Source organism: Nuphar pumila, chromosome 3, assembly GCF_984573655.1.
Source record: "Nuphar pumila chromosome 3, dmNupPumi1.hap1.1, whole genome shotgun sequence".
NCBI classification, from domain to species: domain Eukaryota; kingdom Viridiplantae; phylum Streptophyta; class Magnoliopsida; order Nymphaeales; family Nymphaeaceae; genus Nuphar; species Nuphar pumila.
This window is the reverse complement of record NC_143251.1, coordinates 141,555,841-141,582,947: the sequence shown is the minus strand read 5'-3', so window position 1 is coordinate 141,582,947 and position 27,107 is coordinate 141,555,841. Positions and strand designations below refer to the sequence as shown.

The following is a 27,107-nucleotide window of genomic DNA, read 5'->3' as shown; positions in this document are numbered from 1 at the left end:
ATCCAGACCCGACCTGACTTCCGATTAAGACTTGCAAATTTTCAATGTAAAAATAATAAAAAATATGGTTTTATCGGGTATGGTCCGGGTTTGGTTCATGTAGTTCTTATCGGGTCCTAGTATGTTTTTTCTTATAGTAGACCCGATTAGACCTGGGTTCGGACCCTATACCATAACCGAAAATCAGGTCTAAGTTTGGTTCCAGCTGGGTCCGAACCAAACCCGACCCGTTGACATCCCCTTGTTGGGCGCGCCAACAGAAACTGAAAAAGTTAGAACACCACTCACAAAGTTTGAACAATTACGGCTGGTTTCAGAAATATATGGGAAGATTAGGGGGGTGAGGGATATTAATGTTACAGTAAGACGGAAACCTAAAAAACGAGGGAGAGTTGGGCGAGAAATTTACCTCTGGTCTTCTACTGCTCGATCGAGTATAGAAAGCCGAAGCACAAAGTGTGCTTGAGACGCTACTGCTCGCGCGCTCGGAAATGCCGAGCTCGGCAGATATGGGCCTTCGGAGATTCATCGTCGTCTTCCTCATCGTGGCCGTCTCTGCAACTTCGGCTTCCGCGGACTCCATCCACGGATGCGGAGGCTTCGTCGAGGTGAGTTTCTGAGTTTCTTCTCATCTTTCCGAGCGATCGAGATCTCCAGATCCCTATTTTTTCTTGATATCGTCGTCGATCCATCGCGATCTCAGTAATTCTCTCGAAGAGTGTCTGTTTCTTTTCGAGATTTTTCGTCGGAGGTGTATTTTTAGGTTATTGAGTCCCTGCATTCGGATCTGTCGTCGTTTCTGCTTTCTTTTGGTGGATTCAGCTTCACGAGGACCGATTCTTGTTTTTTTCCCTTTTAGTGTTGTTATTCTTCAATTTCGATGATATTAGTTTTGATATCGCCATGTTTTCTTTGTTTTTCAGGCGAGTCCAGGATTGGTTAAGGCCAGGAAGCAATATCAGTCTAAATTGGACTACTCGCATATTACTGTATGATTTCTCTTACTCGGACTAGTTCTCTAGGTCTAGAATTATCTATTTTGAAGCAGTTTCGATGCTTGATATATAGAGAGTTTAGGCTTTGTGGTTGATAATATATATATATATATATATATATATATATATATATATATATATATATATATATATATATATATATATATATATATATATATATATATATATATATATATATATGAATTTTCTCCTGATGCGACATGAGAATATTTGTCTTCATTTCATGTCTATAATTTATAATCTTTCTGGGAATGAATTATGTCGTTTTTTTATTGCTTTATGAATGCTAAATCGAGTAAGATACTTAGAAACCAGGGATTTAAAAACGGTGTTGCATATCATGGGCATATTAGTATTGAAGGAATGACGTGCTTTGTGATGCTATTTTTATCAAATGACGTAGCTTAGACGTTGTCTATAGGATCTGTGTTTAGCACTTTGCAGTATTGTTTGATGTAGAAATGAATGATGAAACTCCTTATGAGATGTACTGGGAGATGTAAGCTCTAATAGGCAATCTTCAGGAATTGAGCATTCTGACAGTATGTTGTAAAGCACATGGCTATGCACATATGCAAAATATTACCCAACATATGACAACTTTTAAGATGAAAACATAGAAAGGTACAGAGCTGCAAAGTCCCCAAAAAAGAAGAGGTAAAATTACATATTGAGATACACTGAATTCTCAAACGAATGATTTCAAATGCACATCTACCCACATGTAATGAAAAACAAATGCACATCTACCCACATGTAATGAAAAACAATGTAGCAAGCACAAAGACACCCTGTGATGAATGACTATAAAAAGGAGAAAATAGCATTGTTAATGAAATTCTTGATGCATAGTTGCAAATATTGCATCAACTATCAATTTATTACCTTGTACAATGGTCAACGATCAATGCAAAATTAAGAAAAAGTTTGCAGCCCATCACGTCTATGGATGTGTACATGGTACAAATGTACTCATCCTTTTGTCAGTCATGTAAATGCATTCATGTGTGTGGACAGACACATGCATATATGAATGTATATGTCTGCAAAAAAAAAATTATCAGGTTAACCTTTACAATACTTTTTGAAAGTGGTCATCATGTTTTGTTCCCTGTCAATCAATTTGCATATTGTTTTCAGGTTTGGATGTCTTTCAATTGTTCTTTTAATTTAGATGATACCCCGTATCACCTTTGACTTGACTAGATTTTATAAAACAAAATAAAAATGCAGGTTGAGCTTCAAACAGTTGATGGGCTAGTGAAAGAAAGGACTCAATGTGCTCCAAATGGTTATTATTTCATTCCTGTATATGATAAGGTACTAGGAGAATTTGTTAGCCTTTTATATTTTATGGATTTTTATGTTCTTGGTTCACTAGATGTATGGTGGGGATGGGTTGGAAGTGTGATAATAAGTTGATTGTGGCATTGTTATATTCCTGATAGATGATTCTGTTCTAAGCTTTGCTATTTAGTGATTGTAGGACTTTCTTGAGGGAGGATTCTATTTCTAAGCTTTTCTTTAACATATTTTCTTTGTGTAGTACCTGTTGGACTACGCCATTGGTAGTTTGTGAGTCTGTGACTCTCCCCTACTATCCATAACTTATTGGGAATATACTTGTTAATGGTGCTCTCTACTTGTCATAACTAATGTTATAAAATGCCTATTGTAATTCGTATCATAATTTCCCAGAAATAGTACCATATTGTCATGTATCATAGAAATTATGAACGTAATGGTGCAAGAAATAAGACTACTAACTACAAAATAAAGCCAAAATCTCACATAACAAACAATAATCAACCAGAAAAATGCAGATTATCCAATATTCTAAGCATCAAACCAGACACAAAGAGTCAAAGTGTATAAGACTTTAAATTTTACAATCCAAATTCAAGTAGCATAAAATGTAGAGCATGTCAATCATCATTATCATTATCATCTCCTCCTCCTTCATCTTTTTCTTTCTTTTCAACATCATCACTGATATTGATTCTCTTCATCATCAACTTCTGTCATTCCTTCTACAGTTATCAACTGCTCATCTTCCTTAATCAACAAGCTAGGCTTTTCTTGAGCTCATTCATATAATACATCAAAATCTTTCAAACTAGTGAGATCTAACCAAAAGAGAAGGGTTTGTTACCTGGAAGCCTAGAAGAATGGGTAAGAATGATACAAATCATTTCCTTTGCCTCAATGGCTGAAAACCTATCTCCTATTCGCACCAAATTGGACTCTAGAGTGAAGAACTCCAAGATCCCCAGAGTCCCAACCCTTGAGAACTCTAGGTCTCATACCCCAAAAGAAAAAGAAATGTTTTATGGTGTGTTTGGAGGTAAAAAATGACTGTTACACGTGAAAAAGTCTGACGTAAACTAGCCAGACCTCTTAAAAATTTGTATAAAATGCAGCCAAAAATGTTAAGGTCTGGTTTGTATATTATAGTCCTTGTTCGGGTGTATTGTACACTATATATGATACAATACCAGTACACTCTTCAAACTAGTTTTATGAGTGTATCATGTTGATTTTTGCTAAAAAAGTTTGTATCATAATGTATTGTACGATGAGTTACAACTTTTGCAACATTGGTTGTAACAACTCATATATAGTTGACATGGTAGTTTACATGTATCTTTGTAATTTAAGGCATGATTGTTACACGAATGCCACTTTGATGTGATACATATGAAAGCGAATGACACAATTTTGGAAGCTTAGGATTGTTGTTGAATTGTTAATTGTTGTAAGTAGTGCAGCAAATAGTGGTTTATTATGAGATGTAAAAACTGTTTTACAACTAACATACAATAGATTCAATAGTGAAACGAGCCAAGTTGATATTTTCCCATATAATTCCAATTCATAGGAGCTTAAGGCCTATGGCAGGTAGTGGGACCTTCATTTCTCAAATTTTTGGTCAGTGAGAAATGTTTTCTCATTTCTCATTGATCACGATTTTAGAATTCCAACATTTCCTTTTTCTGTGATTTGGCCTTTCTTATGAAACAAACATACCCTTAAGGTGTTACATCCTTGTTTTACTGTCTATGTTGTCTTATTGATATGCAAAACTTTTGAATTTAGCCATTTACAGTTAAGATCATTGATTTGCAAAGATGTATTGTTAAATAACTTAAATTGTATTGTACTTCCTATATATATATATATATATAGTCTTTTCCATGTAACACACATATTCCTCTTGGAATATGTTTTTCTTTTCTTTCTTTCTTTATTTTTTTTCTTTTTTCCTTTTTCCTTTTTTCCTTTCATCATTGGAGGGGTCCCACCATAAAGTCGTTAGACCCCTCCAATGGTCATAAATATGACCGTATGACCGTTGGAGGGGCTCCGATGACTCTATGGGAGCCTCTCCTTGGGTCCCATTTTGTCTATAAATAAGGGGGCATGCCCCATGTATTCTTAAGCTTCTTGGAAGCTATTCTCAATAGAAGATCAATATTTTTTTTCTCTCTCTCTCTCTCTCACTTTGTGTTTTTTGCCACCTAGTGGCTTATTGTATTTTTGCCCATTAGTGGCTCTTTGCTTGAGTGCTTGTGCTTTTGCTAGTCACTTTGTGACTCTTTTATATTTCGTGACATGTATGTCATCTGTACCCTTTTTAGAGAATAATGTGAATATACATCAATGCCATGTTTCAAGAATCACTAACGTTATGTTTTAAGAGATGAAGTACTTTTGTAGAGATATAAACACATAAAAAATACACACACGTACCTATAACTAGCCCTTTAAATCTTATAAATGCTATGTGATGCAAATCCGTTGCTGGATTCGCAAAGAAATCTACGATCTACGAAACTACTACACTACGCTATGAGAAACAAGAAATCTAATGAAAAATATGCTGAATTCATCTCTGAAAATAAAATCCACTACAAAGAATATTTATAGGCAAAAAACAAAAAACAAAAAACAAAAAACAAAAAACAAAAAACAAAAAACAAAAAACAAAAAACAAAACACTAATCTAATTTGGATCTAAAATAGATCCAAAAATTAAGAAAAATCCAAAAACACAAAACGGATCCATAAATGGATCTTGGACCCGAATATATTATGGCTATGTCTTGTGCCGTTCTGCCCAGGTTGGAGAAGACTCGCCTTCGCTTCTTCCAGTTTTGTGCCATTGCTATGAACCATTGATCTAATGCAACTTCACGTATATTCAAACCTCCTAAGTATAGATCAAGAGGATCTAGTACTAGTAGGATCCGATCCATAGAAGTCTCAAGCCTGAGAAGTATAATGATCCGATCATTAAGTTGTTGTTGACCCAGGAGGGTGGCAAATGGATCTGCATATAGGATTTGGGTCAAACCAGAGAGGTCCATTTGGAAATGCTCCTGGATCCAATTAAGTGAGATTGGGTCTAGATGTCCTTTGACTAGGTTTGGATATGAAATTGGGTTTGAAACAAGGCTGGTTAGAGACACAACTGGTTGGGGCTTTGGGATAGGTTCCTTTTGGATTAGATCCAATGAGCTTGGGTTTAAGCCTAAGTTAGGGTTGTCAGACATTGGGATATGAGGGTCTAGGATGGGTTTTAGATCTAAATCTTCTTGAATTGAATTTGGGCATGTAGTAGGTTTTGGGAGAGGCTTTGAGAGAGGTTCTTTTGGACTAGGTTTTGGAGTTGGTTTTAATTGGGTTTCACCTACTTGGGCTTCTTTTTCCCGCTTCAGCTTCTCTTCGACATCTAACGCCGTTTGAACTGCTTGTACTAGTGAAGTGATTTTAGAGCGATCAAATCTAATGCTTATGAGAAACCGGTCTAAAAATATACCTGACGTTCAACTTTTTTTTGGTTTCTTTAATATGAGCTTATGATATAAGATGATAAAACTCTTCAGTATACTCAACAATAGATTTAGAGCCTTGATAAATTAAATAGTATTGCACATGCGCTTCTTCGACTTCAATATCTCTGCAGGCCTCATGTGGATCAAGTCTCACTGGATCCATTCTTTGCTTAGATCGGGCATGTGAGTTGTTTTGGGTTTGAGGTTGGGTTTGGTTCAGATCATGATTCAAGTTTGGATTTGTATAAATAGGTTGTTGGGTTTGAAATTGGGTCCGAGTTAATTTTGGCTCTTGGATTGGGTGAGTAGGTCATGTTGAAATGGGATCCGGTTGGTTCGAATAGGGATTTTGGGTATACGGAACATTTAGGTTACATTGGGTTGGTTTAGATTTGTTCTGATACAAATAGTGGTCCAAATGTGAATTAGATTGGTATGATGGATTAGGACTAGAAAATTGGTATTGGGTTGGACTTAAAGAGTTTAAATAGTAGTTGGGATAAACTTGGATCCAATTTAGTGGGTTTTGGGTCGAATTGGGGTTCAAATTGGTATAAGACATGTTAGGTAGAGGATGGAACCGGTTCTGGAACTCTAAACCGATTCCGGCTGTTGGCTTACATGGTGCAAAAGAATGTTGGCAGGATTGAATTGGTTCAAAACCAAACCGGTTTGGTTCCCTCCACTCATCTTCATGATGGAGAGAAGGGAGGATGGTGGTGGGGTTAAGGTTTTGGTGCCCACCCATCACCTCCATCCATGGGGAGCCACTGGCTAGGCTCCGTCGGTCTTGGGTGGCCAGCGACCACCTGTCGGTGGGATCTTTGCCGACCGGAATCTTGCTGGTGGTAGCTGGATAAGAGGAAAGGTATGTAGAAGAAGGGGAACATTGGATGGGATTAAGGTGTTGTTGGACAAAGGAGGGTGCCAGGCGGATGAGCATGATGGAGAAGAAGGGAAAAGAGGAGAGGCAAAGGAAAAGGAGGGTGGGATGGGTTGGTTGTTGGCGGACAATCTTGCCACTGATCATAAACAGCTGGGAGGTGGACTGTCTGTCAGTGTGCTGGTGCTGGTGGTGATGGTACTTGATTGTTGCTGATGGATTTGTTGGCCAATGACCTTGAGTGTTGCTAAACCGAAGATTCCGTCAGATAGCTATGAGCCGCATCATGTGTGATCATACATTGCATGTGAATGCCATATTTCTGACATGTATGATGTATCCAATGCCGCTCCTCAAGCTGAACGCTTGGCACACCTTAAATCTGTCAGTATCGTCGCTCGAATGGAATCGAGGCGATGATCCCTCACTCTGATAATTATTGATGCAAATCCATTGCCCGATTCATGAAGAAATCTATCATCTACAAAACTACTTCTACACTATGGTAGGGAAAACTAGAAATCTAATGAAAAATATATTGAACTTGAAGAAAATACTCAAAATCATTCATTCATCTCCAAAAATAAAAGCCACTACAAAGAATATTTATAGGAAAAAAAAACCCTGATCTAATTTGGATCTAAAATAGATCCAAATCTTAACTAAAATCCAAAAATTAAGAAAAATCCAAAAAACACAAAACAGATCCATAAATAGATCTTGGACCCAAATATATTATGACTCTGTCCTTCGCCACTATGGTTACTTAAACAGCAGCAGAACTTTTACTGATGTCATGCTGTTGGGCTATCTTGCCTTTTGGATGTTCTTTTTGGAATTTTCTGACATTGCATATCTTGTGTTATAACTGCAGGGTTCTTTTATAGTCAAAATTAAAGGACCTGATGGATGGTCATGGGAGCCAGATTATGTGAGTAGTTGCTTTCTGACCAAATACTTGTTTTTAAATTTGTTTTTTCATACTGATCCTTCATCAATTCTCTTAGTATCTTTCCTAATTTGGTTAGAGTTAGTGATGTATACTTAAAATAGTTATTTTTATACAATTCATGATTTTTTCTGTCTATAATGTGTTCTCTAATGGCTCTTGGAGTTTGGTCTGCAGTCATTTCTTATCGACATTTTGTATCTTATATGTATCAATGAAATAGGAGATCATATGAATTCTGGCTGCTAAAAGTTGTCATGTTTATGTTAAAGTTATAGGAAATAGAAGCTACCTATGTCACACAGATACTCCATTTTGGCTTCCGTTCCCCTTATAAAATAGTCATATTGAAAACTTCATAAAAATGACTGTATCCCTGTATCTGCAGCCGTATCCATGTGACATAGGAAGCTAGAGATCAGAGTAATGCTACTTTACAATAACGAACCAACTATTCTGGTGTTCCATTGGTCTCCTAGATGCTACGTTATTCTCTAACTGTCATAGCATCATTTTGGACTCTTAGCAACAGTATCCCCATTTTTTTTCTTTGAGTTACATGTGCATATGTAGGATGTCTCCTAAACTCTTGGTGTTATATGTATGTATGTGTGTGTGTGTGAAGGTTGCAATATTTGCTGCTTGATATAGGTCCAAAATAGTTTTAATTTGGCAATAATTTGGAAATCTGAAGTATGGGATCTTACTGAAGGATCTATTTTCTCTTCAAAATTTCAGTGAAGTAATATTAGTCTAAAGAAACTCCAAAACCTGAAGATATCTGGAACAAGAACTTCATGGTTAGCTCAAGCTGAAATTGAGTGGAAAATTGGTTCTGCTACTGCATGCTAACTTTTTGTATGTTTTGCTTGATGCATAATTGATCTGAGAGCATAGAATATCTATTGTGGTTCTGACCTTCAAAAGAAGATTTGCCCCGAGCAGATTCAGGAGCTTGGGCTGCTGATTGTGATAGAACAAGAGTAGTTGCCTATCCTTTTCAGGGAAATTCATTGATTAGATAGAAATAGGGAACAATCAAATTTATGCAAAATAGAGGCAGAATATAGATAAATGGAAGCATTTACTACATATCTTTTTGGTGGTTCCATCTTCTCACATCTCCTTGGAAAAACCTGTCAAGGTGACTCTAATATTATGATAATGAGTGATGATGACTACGTCATTGCATTTTGCTTATCATGGAAGGACTATATTTATTGACATTGGCCAATATTTTTATTGAAAGAAAGGTCAATGAGCAAGAGACCAAGACTCTTTTTATCAGGAAAAAATGTAATTTTTAATTTCTAGAAAAGCCTGATCTAGAGACTTCATTGGTTACTGAAATGCAAGTTTCCTAAGTTTTTAGCAGATGCACAGCTTGAGAGGTACAAGCCTTGACTTGTTTAGTTTGATCATGCATATGCCCTTGGAGGATGCAATATTTGTTCTTTGCTTCTTTTACCCACCGATGATACTGTGGTGCCTAGCATTGGTAAAGATGTTTTCCTTTCTCATGCTTCCTCCAGCTAAAATTTTCTCCTTTTCTTATTGTGATCATTCCCTTTTTCCTTCACATTATTAATTGAACGGAAGCTAAGGAGCTTCGATATACATATTATGAATGCATATAATTTGTATCAGGCATCACATTGCATTAAGGCCTCGTTTATTTCATGCAACTTTCATGGGAAAGTGCTGAGCTGGAAATCCTGATGTAATCCTTTTCCATCATGAATGAAACAAACATCAAATCATCATGGTGGGAAGGTGCCATGCTGGCACAAGTGCCATGTGTAAATCTTTTCATATCTCCCCCTGATGAAAGCTTTCACATGGGAACGCTGAGCTGGCAGGATATTTTATAAATCCATGCCCATTCTCATGAAAAGCCTTTCCTTTACATGGGATTGAAACAAACGAGGCCTAATTGTTTGATAGGCATGAAAGTGTTTGACTAAGGGAAAACCTTTGTGGTGTAATTAGTCAATTATGGTGTCTTGCTATTCATAATGTTTGTATACACCATGGCAGTGATGCTGTAGAGTTATATTGGTAGTCCATGAATGTATTCATCTCTGGGGATGCATTTGAATGCCTCAGATCTTAAATCTGAGGATTATTGATCCAATTCTCCCATATAGGCGAAGGAACATAAGTTTCTTCTTTGAGATTCCTGATTTGAATTGGTCAGGTCTCTATGTGGGCCAGGCCTAGCCAGAGGCATTCAAATGCCCTCTACATCTTATTCCACTGGGTGTCTGATTGTCTCGTGTGGGCCTGACTTGATCAAAAGTTTCTTATATTAGTGATTAGTGATTACACAAGTGGCAAGCCCAGGGGTAGATTTCATTCTTGCTCATCACTGAAATTTTCTATGCCGGATTTTTTTGCCAATTAAGAATACTTATGTACTGCCATAATGAATTGGCCTGAAGCACTGTGTGCACTGTGCAGTCATTGAGCAAACTAGAACTGTTTCTTGGACCCATGCCATAGCCACAAATATTCGTCTATTTTTGAAACTAACATGATATTAATTTTTTATATTTTAATGTTTTCTTATATTAAAATTTAAATATACCAGTAGAAACAAATTTTTAGATTTATTGTGAGATTTTCATTTACCGAGAAAATTCCAAGATCTAGATTTGTCACTATGGATTTTACCAAGATCATAATTGATCAAGCAAAAGTTTTCTTATATCAATGTGGTGTAATTTTTGAGATAAAGCACATCCAATTATATATTACAGATTCCATTCAGAAGTGTGTAAGACCAGTGGATCACCAATAACTTTCTGATAGAAGTGGTACTTTGTTATTATATATTTAAGTGAAAACCTTGTTCTTCTTAGGAGCCTCATAAATGTATAAAATAATGGGAGCACCTTTTATTTTAAAGTGATCTGTGTAGATGATGTTATGCACTCTTTTACATGCCAATCATAAAATAAGTATAGATTCATGTGTACAAGTACGTGTATTTATCAGAATGGGCTAAGCTTGAGAGTTTTTGTTTAGGCTGACATTGGTTAGAAATCCAATAGAAAAAGAGTGAGAGATTATGGTTAGAGGAGACTCAACAAAAGAGGAAGAGAAACCAAGTATGTTCAATATTATGAATGAGGAGCTACTACACATTAAAAGGGTGGACCCCCTTGAGACTTCAAAACAAAAAGCCTAAAAAGACTAGTATACCCTTTTTAGTATAGGGTTGTACATAATGGCCTAATAAAGATACTTTACATAACTTTATGCTATACTATTTTACATAGACTTTCAATACTAGATTCCATGCCTGCATTCTTTCAAGTGCATTCATTTCATTAACCATGACTATTTATCACTTCTTTTCTGGTGCTTCTGCATAAGACTCAAGCTCAACATAGGAATGAATCATGGCTAAGAAAGCACGATGATGAGGTGCAAAAGATTCATGACACAAAACAAGATGGAATTACAGAGGATCTAAGACATTTACGTACATGACCAGAAGAAGAAGAAGGTAACTCTAGATTTTGTTGTTGTGCAGGATCCGTTGTCGCAGGAATGAGATCGAGATTGGCCCCTTCACTTAAATAGAATTTCAATCACCTTCGTGTTTCCTTGAGTAGGTTTGACCAAACCTATCTCCTTGAACTAGAACTTGTTTCCCTTGACTCTCCATCCTCTCTCTCCCATCTCTTTTTTCAAAAGGAACAAAAAACGATCTGTCAGTCTCATTTTCTGACTTTTCTCCAAACTGACTAAAGTATAGCACATTTTTTTTGAAATTTAACATGCCTGAATATCCACACTTTCTTCCCAACCAGATCATAACACTTGTATCCTTTTTGGCTCTCGAAAAAACCAAGAAAGCAACATTTGACAGTTTTAGGAGATAACTTGTCTCTGTATCTGTCAGCTAGCAAAACAAAGTATACACAACCAAACACCTTCAACATATTATAGTTTGAAATTTTTTCATATAGTTTTTGAAAGAGAGATATGCCTTTAAGTACTCCAAACGGCATGCGATTTATCTGATAAATGCTTAATTGAACTGCATATGCCCGAAACACTTTAGATACTTCTCCTACAAACAAAAAGAGCTCAGGAGTGTACGAACATGACTTTTGGTGAACCAGACCTCTCTCTTGCAAGAATCTTTCAAATACATAACTAATGTATTCACCACTAGAGTCAGTATGCAAAGTTTTAATCTTAGTTGCAAATTGACTTTCAACCATGACATAAAAACTCTTAAAATTTTCAAAAAGATCACTTATGTTTTTCATAAAGTATATCCAAGTAAACCTTATACAATCATATATGAAAGTCACAAAATAGGATGATTCTCATTTTGACACAACAGGAGAGGGACCCCATACATCTGAATGTACCAGATCAAAAGGACTTTCTAACTCCCTATCACTAGACTTGAATGACAGAACATGACTCTTGACCAATTTGCAACTCACACAATCTTTAACATGATATGACACAACTAGCTTGGATTTTCCAAAAGTTCATGAGGATACTAAACTTTGCAACCTAGAGCATAAAATATGCCCCTGTCTCTAGTGCCACAAAATAGATTCATCTAAAATTGATGCTCCATATTCGATTCTAACTTCCTTATGCTTCCTCATATCGATCCAATCCAGGTAATACATATCTCCATGCCAATCACAATCTTGTTTCCTGACAACTGATCCTGCACACCACCACCAACAGAGGAGAAGGTAACATTACAGTTAAGTTTGGTAATTTGACCTACATAAATAAGGTTCATAGCAAGAGATGAAGCATGATAAACTTGAGAAAAATTAATTTTACTACATGGATGAGTGTCACAAGTAATTGAACTTACTTTGGAGACAGACATAAAAGAACCATCTGCAGTGCAAAAAATGTCACTGCAGGGATGCCTGTTGACTATGATAGACTCGTGAGGGGTCATATGATATGAAGCCTTAGAGTTTATTAGCCAACCAGAAGAGAGATCATAGATACATGAAAAAGCAATACCAGAGGAGGAGGCAGGCGTGCCAGAGGTAGAAGGACCAACGACCAACTGAGTAAGAAGATGCAATTGTTGGATTTGATGCTGAATCTTCTGTTGTACCTTGGTTAGTCTCTGAATCTGCCCATTACCCATCACTTCACTGCTAATTGATGATGAACCGCCTAACTGATCATCCTTAGGCATTACACCCTCACTCTCAATAGAAACTGCATATACACCACCTTTTTTTTTTTTGAGAATGAGACAATAGTTCTCCATATAGCCAAAGCCCTTGCAATAGTGACACTGAACAGAACTAAGGTCACCTCTTCCACCAAATCCTATCTTTCCTCATCTTCCAGTTCTACAACCACCTCTGCCCCCATCTGCTTAGGCACAACCATAACATTATCCTTAGAGGGAAATGATCCAGGATACTTTATCTTGGTCTCTTTTGTAATTAATTGTGCAATGACCTAAGTTAGAGATGGTAAGTGAGAGCGATGCAAAATGACACTTCTTGTTCCATAAGAGCCATAAGGAACTCAATAACTCTGTTAGTCTCCTTGTGCTGATCAAGAAGCCTCTGATAGGTTTGGCGTGATGTACAAGACTCACACTTAGTATACTTTTCACACTTTTTTTGACCCTCTATAAGAGCAAGTACATTCTAGTTTCTCTGCATATCAGAATAAAATTCTTCAATGAATTTGTTTCCTTGGTGCATACTTCTTAACTCTTGATTGAGTTGATAATGCCTTGCCCAATTCTCTTGTCTATAGACTTGCTTGAGATACGCTCAAACTTCTTTTGCCTCATGAAATTTGAAAATATTCATGGCAATTCTCTGTTCCACGTACCTGAGAATCCATGCCTTGACTTTTGCATTGTTTATAATCCATTCCTCTATAGACTTATCAAAACCCTCATCAGAGACATTGGGTTTTGACTTTGAACCATCCATGTAATCTCCCAAACCTTTACCCATAATTACTGCTTTCAAGAGATCAGCCCAATATGGATAATTAATTCCATTCAACTTTCCGAGAATAATTTGGATCTTCTTATTCTCCATGACTCACACAACCCCCAAACTACATTTCAACCTACATACAATACAAATCTACAACAGAAAAGTAGAACCCAATGGGTTCCATAAGAGGGTATATGATAAAAAACAAGCTCCACACTCAAGAACTACTACTGTAAAATATGACCAGCAGTGGATCTCAAGAAATCACCACACAGATGCGTACAACAAGCCCAAATATTCTTCACACCCAAGAATATTTCCTGAAAGATTGACAATATAGCAGCAACCAAACCAAAAAGACTACCAAGGAAAGTAATAATCTGGCAGACTATAGAGATTCTTCCAAGAGCAACACAAAAATATATCAGCCAGACCTCTAATCACATGACTAAGCATCCAAAACCTTAAAACACCTGTTGAACAACTACCAAAATATACAACAAACATGATAGATTTACACCCAATACTGCAAATTACAACGAGCAGAACATAAATTTCTTGCACACAGGTGAAAGTAATGATATCTGATCACTATCACTGATCTGCAGCCGAGATTGATGCCTAAAACTGAAAACAATGTAACTAGTCTATGAAAAACTAGTTACCGCCAAAGCGAGACTTCCAAAAGAGTCAATAGATCTCACCCAATATCACAAATACTTGCATCTGACCACTTTTAGGAGATTTCCAACACAAAAACGATACAAGAGTCTAACTACAGGGTTTAAAACCCACCGATGTGACTGATATGCTCAGAATATCAAAACAGTCACCAAGAAACCGTAACTCAAAAAAAATGCTTGTAAAATCTCCAAAAAATCCAAATCAAGGCCTATGATGGTGATTCTTGATTCTATGAACGTCTAAAATCAGGAACTACCAACTCAAACCTTCAGATGCACCAAAGCAGCAAGATTGTATGGATGATGATGATGTCAGCAGCCTTTGCGCAAGCTTCAGTGAAAACCAAAATGAAGTCTGATTCGCCTTCACAAGTCTTCTCTAACCTCCTTCTTCATGGCTCTGATACCATGATAGAAATCCAATAGAAAAAGAGTGAGAGAGATTAGGGTTAGAGGAGACTCAACAAAAGAGGGAGAGAAACCAATGTTCGTATGTTAAATATTATGAACGAGGAGCCTAATACACATTAAAAGGGCCTACCCCCTTGAGACTTCAAAACAAAAAGCCTAAAAAGACTAGTATACCCCTTTTAGTATAGGGTTGTACATAATGGCTTAATAAAGGTACCTTACATAACTTTATGCTACACTATATTACATAGACTTTCAATAACATCCATGGTTTATATGTTTTGATGCAAATTATAGGGGTTTGCGTATTTACATTCTAACCTTACTGCTCTCACGCAAATCGGCTTAAAGTAAATCTATGTCCCACATGATTACAGTTTGCTCTCTCCACTGTTGACCATAATGTGTTCAAACTTCAAGCAACATTTGTTTGTTATGGTGCGTGGTTTTATTCATATGGGTGATAATTTCTTCTAGTTCAGAAATGCACTCTTTACTTTTTTATTGCATTTGTTTTGTTAATAACCTGATTCAGAAGAAGCTGATGTTAAGATAGTTGGATCATCAGTTGAAATGAGAGATTTACAGGGTATATGGGGGTTTGAATCCTCCTTTTTTCTGGGATGAAATAATGGAGGATGCTTTTATTAATATGACATCTGTCATGTAATGAGATGCTATAAATGCTGGTCTCGGTCGCATTTGTACTGCACTGTTAGTTTGTTTTAGTGCCACAAAATCTTAAAATAGAACTTGCTTCTGTCTGTTGTGGACTTCTATAGGTGTTCAAGAAAGCATTGGTTTAGCAGGCCTTTAATAAAGTTGAAGGGTTCATATTGATTTGGATCTGTTTTGAGATGTAAACATTTTGTTAGCTTCCTAATTCATATAGTATTTTTACTTGTTTTATGGTTATTGCATGCATATTTGGTTTTCCCTGAGAGTATTTATGTTCTAGTTTGTTCTTATAGCAACTGACATATTTGTGATATGAATGTATGTATGACCTACATGTTAAATATATATATATATATATTATAATAGCTCTTTTTACATGTGTAATAATAGTTGTTTATTAAAAAGAACTTTTTTGTCTCTTTTTTATTTTTTTATTTTCCTTTTTAGTTGCATTGGGGCCCCCAACGACTCTATGGAGTGGGGGCCCCAACGACTCTATGAAGGGGAGCTCCCAATGGTCTCCCCCTCTTCTTTTGTATATAAATAGGAGAGTAATCCCCATTTGTTGTATATTGCTTTCATCCTCACTTTTCAATATTGTTCACTTTTTATTAGCTATTGGCATTGTCCCTTAGTGGACTTTTGTTTTTGCACTTGAGTGCTTGCCTATCTTCTTTGTAATTGTTCATTATTGAACTTGTATGTGCTTTGCACTTTTGTTGTTTGTAATTTCGCATACTTCATTACATGGTATTAGAGCCCATTGGGTTCTCTAGATCTTGTAAGTATTTCTTGTGGTGATTGAAGATCATGACAAAAGGTGCTATCACTTTCTTCATCTTTATCTTTCCCTTTTCATCATGGAGTATGAATCAAGAGTGAAGCTCTTCTTCAAACTTAATGGATCCAACTACTTGATGTGGGTGTCGGCCATGGAAAATCATCTTAGCGGGAAGAAACTTTGGGGCTTTGTGATGGGAACTTCTCTTGAACCATCATTAAAGCTCACCAAGGTTGAAGGAGGTGTTGAAAAAGCTCTCGTTGGAGATGATCGTTTTAAAGCCATCAATGAACATCAAATAAAGGTAGACGATTGGGAAAGTAACCATGCTAAAAATTTTGGCTTCGTTTATGAACAATGTTGACATAAAAATATGTGCCAACATTGCTAAATTTAGAAGAGTCAATGAAGCTTGGTTCTTTCTTAATGGTATGTATACCCAGAAGGATCTTGCTAGACAATATTTTTGTCAAGACAAAATTAGATCCACTAAGCATGGGGATATGTGTGTCCGAGATTATTTTAGCATTTTGTCTCCTCTTTGGCATGAATTAACACTTCTTGAGCCTAAATGGGTGGCTCACGAAGATGTTGAAATTAGAAGAGAACAAATTGAGAAGGAACACTTTTTCCAATTCCTTCATGGTCTAAGACCAGAATTTGAACAAGTGAGGTTTTCTCTTCTTCATAGAATCAAAGTTATGCCTTTTGAAGATGCTCTTGCCGAGGTATGTCAAGAAGAAACTCGTCTTGTCATGATCAATAAGAATGATGATGTTTTGACCATTACTAGACCGGGTTCCAATGTAAAAACCTATAAGCCACTCCACTTTGTAAAACAAAATAACTATGGTAATGGGTCCAACTATAATAGTGGATATAGGAAAGGTGTTATTTGCTACCATTGTAGTGAACCGAGACACATTAGACTGGTATATTCAAAGCTTAAAGGTAAAATTGCTTCTGTTGAAGAAATCACACATAAGAAAAAAAAACAAGAAAAAATAGAGGAGATATTAAAGACACACTTAGCAAAATATCGGAGGCACTTCAACAACTTATTAAATCATCCTTCACTTTGGGTGCCACCATTGCATCTTCCTCATATCCTCCAGGTATGTGGATTCTTGATTTGGGTGCTTCCTTTCATATGGTACCTCATAAGAATATTCTTTTCAAAGTTTACACTAATCCTACTACATCTTATGTTTCAATGGTCGATGAAACTTCTTTAAAAATAGAAAGTATTGGAACACTTGACTCAAAAAGTTCTCAAAATTTTTTTGTTCTAAAAATAAGAATTGTTCGAAAATTAAATTTAAATATTTTTTCTGTCTATCAATTTTTCGATCATGGTTGCAAAATTTCTTTCTCACCGAAAGATTGCACCGTGTAGGGGGTCCCTCATTTATCATATCAAAAAGCGGTTACTCTTATTATGTAATTTTTGTTGATGATTTTACTAGATATACATGAATTTATTTTTTAAATCATAAACCCGATGCGTTCTCTTTTTTTAAGGAATTTTATATAATAATTAAAAACCAATTTTTAAGCAACCTTTCTATTCTTAGATCGGATTCAAGAGGAGAGTACATGTCTAACGATTTTCAAATTTACTTAAAACAAAATGGAATTTGTCATCAAAGGTCTTGTCCTAAAACTCCGCAACAAAATGGTTTAGCGGAAAAAAACATAGACATATAATAAAAACCACTAGGACTCTTTTAATTTCAAAGGACATTCCAATTTTGTTTTAGGCCCAAGCCGTTCTAACCTCAACATACTTAATTAATAGAACTCCTTTGTCTTCATTAAAAAAATGTTTCTCCATAAGTCACACGGACTCGGCTAAAAGGTCGACGCACCCGCGTCGACATGGGTGCGGCTTCAGACATGGGGCGGACACGATCAACTAAGTATCGAACTCGGTCAACGCACCAGGGCCGAGTTCGTCCACATTTTGGACTCGGTCAACTTTGACCGAGTCTATTTTTGTCCATTTCTGAAAATTAATTTGGACTCGGGTCGAGTTCGGATCCGGTCCCGACCCAGATCCAAGACAGTATCGAGGTCGGGGCCCGACCCTTAAGAGGCTACGCAGGGGGAGGGGAATACCCCCTCCGAATTCTTTTTAAAGAAGTGGAGGGTTAGGGTCCTCTCCCATCCGAGCTTCGGCAGGTCACCGACGACCCTCTGCCACCTCCCCTCGACCCTCCCTTTTCTCTCCCATTTCCCAGCCATCAGGTGCTGGCAGCCCCCAATGCTTCTTTCTCCCTCCCGCTCGTCGTATTTCGGCAGTCGACGCAAACACCCCCATGTGCCATCTCCCAACGTTGGTGACACCCCTTTTTTCGGCCACCTCTCAGGTAATATCTCTCTCTGTCTCTCCCTCTCGTTGCCTTCTTCTTCTTCTTCTTCTTCTCCCTGTTTGCGCAGAGGAGGGGCCGAGCCCCTCCCCGGTGCCTCATTTTCGCAGGGGAGGGGCTGAGCCCCTCCCTGCTGCCCTGTTTCCATAGGGGAGGGGTCGAGCCCCTCCTTGCCTCCCCGTTCCTTCTGTACGCAGGGAAGGGCTGCACCCTTTGCTCGTAGAGGAGGGGCTTGGCCCCTCTTTGCGCCTCTTATTCCGCAGAGGAGGGGCTCGACCCCTCCTCGTGTTAGTTTGCTCCGACAGGTGAGGCGGGGCCCAGCCTGTCAGCCGAGCCCCTCTTTCCCCCGCCTTCTTCTGTGCCGGAAGGCATGGCCTGCCGGTTCTCCCGTTCGGGCTGGCAGGGGCGAAGCCCGACAAGGGACTTTTTTATTTTTTCTTTAAAATTTATAATCTTATTATTGTTATATATATATATAGCCGTGTCCCCGTGTCCAAAATTTTTGAAATTGCTCCTCACCTATGTCGTACCCGTACCCGCACCCATGTGACATAGGTTTCTCCATTTGGAAAACTTTTTAAAATGACTCGATTTTAAAAGACTAAGAATCTTTGGTTGTAAGTGTTATGTTCTTACTAATAAAAATGATAAACTATCTTCAAAAGTCATTGAATGCATTTTCTTTGGCTATGGAGAAAATAAAAAAATGATACCGATGTTTTGATCCAATAAATAACAAACTCTATGTTTTAAAAGACGTCACTTTTCTTGAAAATTAAAATGGGTTTGATAGCAAAGAACTTAAAGAAGAAATTGATTACTCATTTCTATTTGATCTATTGAGGTATTTAAATTTTTTGACAATGACTCTAGTATCGAGCATCCGATTGTTGATAAGGTTAGTGATCAACATGAAAATTTGAATGAAAATGTATCAAATAATACAAGTGTATAATAGACGGGGTGAAGGTAATCATCCATGTGCCCTTAACAAGTTCTCTCAAAACATACCTTTAGAGGAATCCCAACCTAGGAAATCAAATCGTATATCTAGTGCTCCAAGTAGATTTGTATCATTCGTGTGATTGCTTGCAATATAAATTGCACTCTTATTGTCACAACACATCTTCGATGATATTGAGATGATGATACCCATATCACTGAGAAGACTTTTAAGCCATACAATCTTCATTATCGTTGTAGCCATTGCACGATATTCGACTTCAGTTGAGGATAAAGATAATTTTTGTTGTTTTTTACACCTTCAAGAAATCAATGAATCTCCTAAAAAATATAAAAACCAATTGTTGAGATTCTATCATTTGGGTTACCACCCCAGTTAGCATCAGTATAAGCAGTTAAATCAAAAGATGATGAAGAGGATAAGAAAAACCCTTTCGAAATAGTGTTTTTAATGTATCACACAATTCTCATAACTGCTACCATGTGCAATGTATTAAGGGCATGCTGAAACTGACTGGTTGAATGAACAACATGAGCGATATCAGGTCGGGTGATAGAGAGGTAAGTGAGAGATTCAATTAATTGACGATATGGAGTAGGATCTTCAAATAATATACCATCTTCAAGTCTTAATTTAGCATTTATGACTTTTGGGGTCTCCACCTTCTTTTTATCTGAAACTTCTGACTTAGCACATATGTCAGCAACTAATTTCATTTGAGAGAGAATATATCCTCTAGGGGAGTAGGCAACCAAACATATTGAGATGGATTGCTACTATATTCGTGATGAATATCTGAGAGAAAGTATTACGTTGCCGTATGTCACTTCGAAGTACCAACTGACTGATTTCTTCCCCAAAGCTTTTCTTGCTCCTTGTTTTTTCTTTCTTCTTAGCAAACTTTCGGTTCTTTCCTCGTAAAGTTTGAGGGAGAGTGTCAATATATATATATATATATATATATATATATATATATATATATATATATATAAACCTATATTATAATAGATTGCTCGATAGAGGCATTTTTGTCTTTTTACATGTGTAATAAAAGTTGTATATTAAAAACACCAATTTTGTCTCTTTTTTCTTTTTTTCTTTTTCTTTCTAGTTACATTGGGCCCTCCACTCCATAGAGTCGTTGGGGCCCCTACGGTCTTAAATATGATCGTTGGGAGCTCCCCAACGACTCTATGAAGGGGAGCTCCCAATGGTCTCCCCCTCTTCTTTTGTATATAAATAGGAGAGTAATCCCCACTTGTTGTATATTGCTTTCCTCCTCACTTTTCATTATTGTTCACTTTTTATTAGCTATTGGCATTGTCTCTTAGTGAACTTTTGTTTGTGCACTTGAGTGCTTGTCTATCTTCTTTGTAATTGTCCATTATTGGACTTGTATGTACTTTGCACTTTTGTTATTTGTAATTCTGCATACTTCATTACACTACATACCACCCAAAAAAAATTTGTTGCATGAAAATTGACCTTTTTTGTAATGTGATGCACTAACGCAGGTCCCTGTCATTATTGACCACACTGGGTGCAATGCAAATGCAGACATCAATTTTCAGTTCACAGGGTCTGTTTCTTCTGCCATCAAAGAGGCCTTACCTTTTGTTTAACATTGCACTTATTGTATGGTCTTACAGGGAGTATGTTTTGTAGGTTTAATTTGTCTGGGAGAGTACTGGGAGCCATTGGAGGAGAAAGTTGCCACTTAAAAAATGGGGGACCTTCCAATGTCAAAGTGGAGCTTATATCATTTACAGATGAGATTATTTCTTCTACATTTACATCATTGACAGGGGCTTACTACTTCACGAACATCGTTCCAGGTCATTGTCCTTCACTTTCTCTTGATTAACTTGCATTCGTCAGTTTGCTTGTTGACTTTCCTTGGGAACCTGTGTTAATGCAGTACTTGCGGTTGCTTTTTTGTTTTGGATGAATACTTGAATTAGAGTTGATTGCAATAAGGATGAAAACTGTCCAAATATGGATTAGAACATGGCTATAACCCAGCTTGGGTTCTGTAATGTTGCCTGAATCTGCATCAGGGTAAACATCGTGATAGTGGTGCTGGTAAAAGCAGGTGAAAGATGAATAAAATACAAGTCAATTCTGGCATTTACATGTTTTTCTCTATGGACTTTACCTGATGGAGTTCATTGGATGCAACTTTTGCTCAACCATGCCATCCGACATTCTCCAGAGCTGTACCTCTGTACTTTTCAGTAGCTCTTGAAGTGTCGATGTACTTCCGTGCTTTAGGTACTGTTTGGATGACGCCCAAAACCCAGTTTTGAGGGAATAACTAGGTTTTGGCTTCGTTTGGGTGATGCCAAAACCTGCTTAACTAAAACAATGGCCCCCATCAAGTTGACAACTTGGTTCATCGAGGGAGGGCCCTTTAACCCCTCAACAGCCCCCTCCTCCACCTCAGTCCCTACCCGACCATCGTTCTGTCATTTCTTGCCGTCCACTGGCCGGAAAATGATCGGACTGGTACCTCTTGGCTAGGGTGGTAGCTGTTTGGTGGCCCACCGAAATTGGCTGGGATTTTTTTTTTAATTTTATGGCCGTCCTGCCATTTTCCGGCCACCCACCGGCTGGAAAATGGACGTAGATTTTACTTTGTTTTTTTATTTTTTTTTCGATTTTAGGTGTCCGGCTATTTTTCGGCCACCCACCGGCCAGGATGGTGTCACCCTTGCCGGGCTAACATTTTTTTTTTTTTTTGTTTTTATGACATTTTGGCCATTTCCCGGCCAGTCACCAGCTGGGAAATGGTCAGGATTGTGCCACCCTTGCCGAGCGACACCATCCCAGCTGGTGTCTGTCCAGCCTTTTTTTTTATTATTACTTTTAAAGTTTTTGATGACCAGAAACCTGAAACGTTTTTGGTCATTCAAATAGGTTAAAAAACCTGGTTTTTAGCAACAAACCAGGTTTTAGGCAGAACCTGAGTTTTTCAAAACTCAGGCTTTGCCTCTGTCATCCAAACAGCCCCCTTAAAGTATCTATCTACTTTCATACTTTGAAGTTCAAAACAGCTTGTAGCATTTGCCTTCAACTAGATTCCTTACAGTTAGTAGCCAATGTTGGTCTCTTTCTATTGGGATATGTGGCCTACTCTTCTCCAATTCCATTACCACCTGTCAGATGTCCAGTTCATTGTTTTGTAAATATAGCCCATAACAATTTCAAGTGAACTATGCAGTTATCATTTGGATCTTACAACTTTTTCTATTGCCATAAAATTGTGGGGGATGAACGGATTTCCTCTCCATCATGGTCACGCTTATCATAAAGTTTCACTTTGTTCAATCTGTTGGCTGAGCACATTGTCAATTGTGGAGGATTGCTGTTTGTTCACAGGTTTCAGAAGATATTTGGAAGTCTGGCACTTATGTGAGCCTTGCAGCAATCACCAAATTATGCTCTACTTCCTGAACTTTGTTGCCTGTGGTTTTTCTATCCTTGTTATACTTCTGTCACATGGTTTTCTATCATTGTTTTGTAAATCTAGCCCATAACAATTTCAAGTGAAGTATGCAGTTATCATGTGGATCTTACAACTTTTTCTATTGCCATAAAATTGTGGGGGATGAATGGATTTCCTCTCCATCATGGTCAGGCTAGTTAATATGCAAGGGTGAAGCAAAGCTTATCATAAAGTTTCACTTTGTTCAATCTGTTTGCTGAGCACATTGTCAATTGTGGAGGATTGCTCATAGGTTTCAGAAGATATTTGGAAGTCTGGCACTTATGTGAGCTTTGCCGCAATCACCAAATTATGCTCTACTTCCTGAACTTTGTTGCCTGTGGTTTTTCTATCCTTGTTATACTTCTGTCACATGGACGCAGAGTCTCTGACCAATTCATCGTATTTCCATTGAATGGTTGAGATTAATGGAACTTCTGTTTTTCAAAGTCAGTCAAGGCAGTAGGCCTCAAACTGCTGATCCCTATGGCATAGATCCATGGTGTCTGTTCTCTATTGACTTTGCCTGCTGAGTGGAACCTGTGTTGTAAGGCCTGCTGCTTATTGGTTCCACAAGATGTTGCAAAGCCTGACAGTACTTTCATCGGCTTTGCTGCAACTATCAACATTAGTCTTTGCTTTTTGAACCTGGCTGATAGGTAGGGATCTCCTTTGTGTTTCTGTTTACATGATGTCAACCCCTAACAGTTGCGTCATATTGCTATCACACAATCCAAGTGCTTTGCAAGTGCCAATGTAGTGGTTGAGGCGAAAGTCATCTTCCTGTTGAAAATTACCTCAACATACTAAGGGTTCATTCTTCTGATTCTCTGCGGGAGTGATACGACTCGGGCGTTCTTTCTTGTCAACTCCTCTGGGTAGAACTCTAGCATGATCATGCATATTTGTTTGGTTTCCAATTGTAATAACTTTTCACTTACACTCTATATTTGTCATCGGTTCTTAGCATTTATCCAGAGTGCAGGTTTCTTCAACTGACCTTTAACAGGCTTCCTCAATAAATTGGAATATGACTATTTGTAGCCTTGTTGCAGGAAAATACAAACTGCATGCTTCACATCCAGATTTAAATGTCGAAGTTAGAGGATCCTCAGAGGTATGCTTCTTTTATTTTGTCTTTGTCAAATATACTTTTCTGTTGTTTCTGATAATTTTCTGCTGTTGCAGGTGGAATTAGGCTTTGGGAATGGTGTGGTAGACGATGTCTTCTTCGTTCCTGGATATAACATAAATGGCTTTGTAACAGCTCAGGTTTTCCTCTCACAATGACTGTCTTATGATGATTTATGCTGTTAATGCAGATGACATCATTGGCCTTAGTTGGGCTCCATGTGTTGAACTTTTAAATTCATCAATGTGGTTGAGCCTGCTTTTTCTGGAGGTTCAATCTCCACAATCAGTTTGTTAGTGATTCAACAATTGATTAGTTTTACTCTGTAGTAGTGTTTACTTGGAAGACTTGGACTGACCTCCTGTGGTCAATAAAACGTGCTTTGAGGACTTATGAATTCTTGAAGCCACCACTGCCTTTTGTTTAGAGTTGTTATGAATGACAGAATGACTCCAGTAATAGTCATAATAGTCGCAGGACTTTCTTACTTATGTGTATCATTCTTCTGCAGCTTATGCATGTGACATTTCCTAATAAACTTTAAGTATATAATGGTGGTGATGCTCCCATCTGCACTGACACTGAGTTATTGAACCATTATCCAATACTAACAAAATGCTGACCTTGTTTTAGACTTTTACAAGAAGGGTTTACTGAATATTTTGGAAATATAAAATTTTGGTTTCTTTATTTTAGCAATCAGGTTCAACCAAAAGAAGTGTCTAAAAAACTTCATTTTCTATCACATATTGCAACCAGAACTGAAAACTTATTTCTTGGGCTGTATGGAACACAATTATCAAATATGGTGCTCAAGGCCACGTTGTCCCTTAGCTCCAGCTCTCTTGAGTACATGATTGGTTGTTTCCAGAAATTGTTGATGATATTGATAGTAAATTTGTTCCTCTTCGTGTAAATATTATTTCATTCTTAACGTACACTTAGTTTTTGGTACACAGACTTTCTGTCTCAACTAAGTCTTTTGCAGTTAATTGAGTAGGTTGGAGGTTCAATTAGCGGGATATAGATAGGAATTACATTATGAGTGCAGGCAATGTGAAATGGAATTTTCTGAAAGATGGGGATGTGGGTGGGAAATATATGATTTATTGTTTAGTTTCCAGTTATAGGATTATAGTGAGATAAATAAAGAAAATATGTTCTTGATTCATCACTTTGATGTAGCTGATGCTATGATAAGCATTAGAAGATGTGCAAGAAATAAAAAAAATTAGAAGAAGTCGTACTCGTAAAATTGTAAAGTCAACCTATATTTGGTTGATTGGTTTCATTCTATAGTTAGGCCTGGTGGACTCATTTCATGTAGCAATTTGTCCATTTATGCTGTGAATAAAAAGTTAATCCACTCTTCATAGAATAAATTAAAGTAATAAACTAGCAGTGCAAGTTTAATTTGATCATTGTAATATCTTGATAACCATTTCAAAGAATAATAGTCATAGCTGGCAAATATAATACATATTAAGCTCCTGAAGTTTTGATCACTGTCTTCAACTACGATAGAGGGAGTTTTAGCGGAGGATTCAGAATGTCTTCATTCATTCTTGGATTATTACACGTTCCCCCATTATAAGGGTCGACCCCTGGTAACAACTCTAATTTACATGATGGAATAAAATGCCCTTATTTAAAGAACTAGTTGACAAAAAAAGGACCGACACAAGATAGAAATATCCTCATAAATAATAAAAATAACAAAATAACCCTACTCTACATATACACACATATGTATGATATGAACTAATTTACACACTATACTTTCATACTCTCCTTCAAACTTATGATGCATGGAAAATCATTGTGGTTTGAAGATGAGAGAGCAAAATCAAGATGTGTTTTGACTTACTGTGAAAGAAATTTGCAGTATGTTGTGTAGATTTCATATAGTGTGAAGAGATGACTCCATCTAGATATTAGTGGCCATGTGAAATGACAATCTTTTTCAATGTGCTTGATGATGCATGGCACTCTAGATAGCACAGTGTAGTGGAGTGCTTTTCTCTAATTTGACATGCACGTCCTCAAGGAGCTAACAAAGTCAAGGTTTGCTGTAGATTGGATCATGGCCTTATACAGTGCTTTTGTGGTAGACAATGCAATCATTTGCTGCTGCTTGCTTTTTCACCAAATTGAGTCACCAAGGAACAAAAACATGTGGTTGAATGCCATCTCAAAATATGCCAAGTGGAGATGATAATGTGAATAATAAGCATAGTGCATGGTATCTTGAATATAGTGAGTAATCCTTAATACACCTGTCATATGAATCAATCGTGGTGTACTCATAAACTAACTTATTAAATTTAGTTCTAGAAATAGTCAAGTATATTAAGGTCTCTCCCAATTGACAATATATTGTATGACCCTTGAATAATTGTCCATTAGTTGGTCGAAGCTTGGAATTGGCCTCAATGTGTGTATTAGCATTGTTGATGTCATCTTCTGGCCACCAATTTAGAAGTATACTTGTGTTGAGATAGTAAATACTTGCTTTTGGAGACAACCTACATTACCAAGAAATATTCTAACACTCCCAAGTCTATCTCAAATTGCTTAGCAAGTCCCCACTCATCGTTTTCCATGATAATCATGTATCAATGCCCTAAGGGCCCTTTTTTTGTTTTAAGAAAGAAAATAATGCAACTTAAGTTGCATCAATCATGTATCATACGGTACACCCTCCATGGTATAATATTATACGATACACATCCGAATTGCGATACGGGTGTGTGTTATATTGTTTTACCTTGTACATATGTTATGTATTGTAGCTTATTGTATGACACTAAAATACTTACAACACGAGCTTTGCCTACTGCATAGACAGAATACCGAGCTATGACACATACCACAACTAAGATTGTTAGGCTGCGCCAGCTTCTTAAGAACATGGGTGTCATATTACCTTGTTCTATTGCGTTGTAATAATTAGTCA

General features: G+C 37.2%; 1 protein-coding gene across 2 annotated transcripts in view; it reads left to right on the top strand.

Annotated features, from left to right (window-relative positions):
* Positions 1–389: 389 nt before the first annotated feature.
* The window catches only part of LOC149844151 (Carbohydrate-binding-like fold), an 82,591-nt gene continuing 55,873 nt past the window's right edge, over positions 390–27,107 (top strand). Inside the window, exons 1-8 of one of the 2 annotated variants that reach the window (XM_090000348.1) lie at positions 390–608; positions 924–989; positions 2,250–2,336; positions 7,609–7,665; positions 21,050–21,114; positions 21,201–21,370; positions 24,075–24,136; positions 24,208–24,291. In XM_090000348.1, coding sequence (XP_089856474.1) covers positions 492–608; positions 924–989; positions 2,250–2,336; positions 7,609–7,665; positions 21,050–21,114; positions 21,201–21,370; positions 24,075–24,136; positions 24,208–24,291 — 708 coding nt within the window. In that variant the 5' untranslated portion in view covers positions 390–491. The remainder of the gene's footprint in view (positions 609–923; positions 990–2,249; positions 2,337–7,608; positions 7,666–21,049; positions 21,115–21,200; positions 21,371–24,074; positions 24,137–24,207; positions 24,292–27,107) is intronic. The other variant, XM_090000349.1, reaches the window with a different exon arrangement.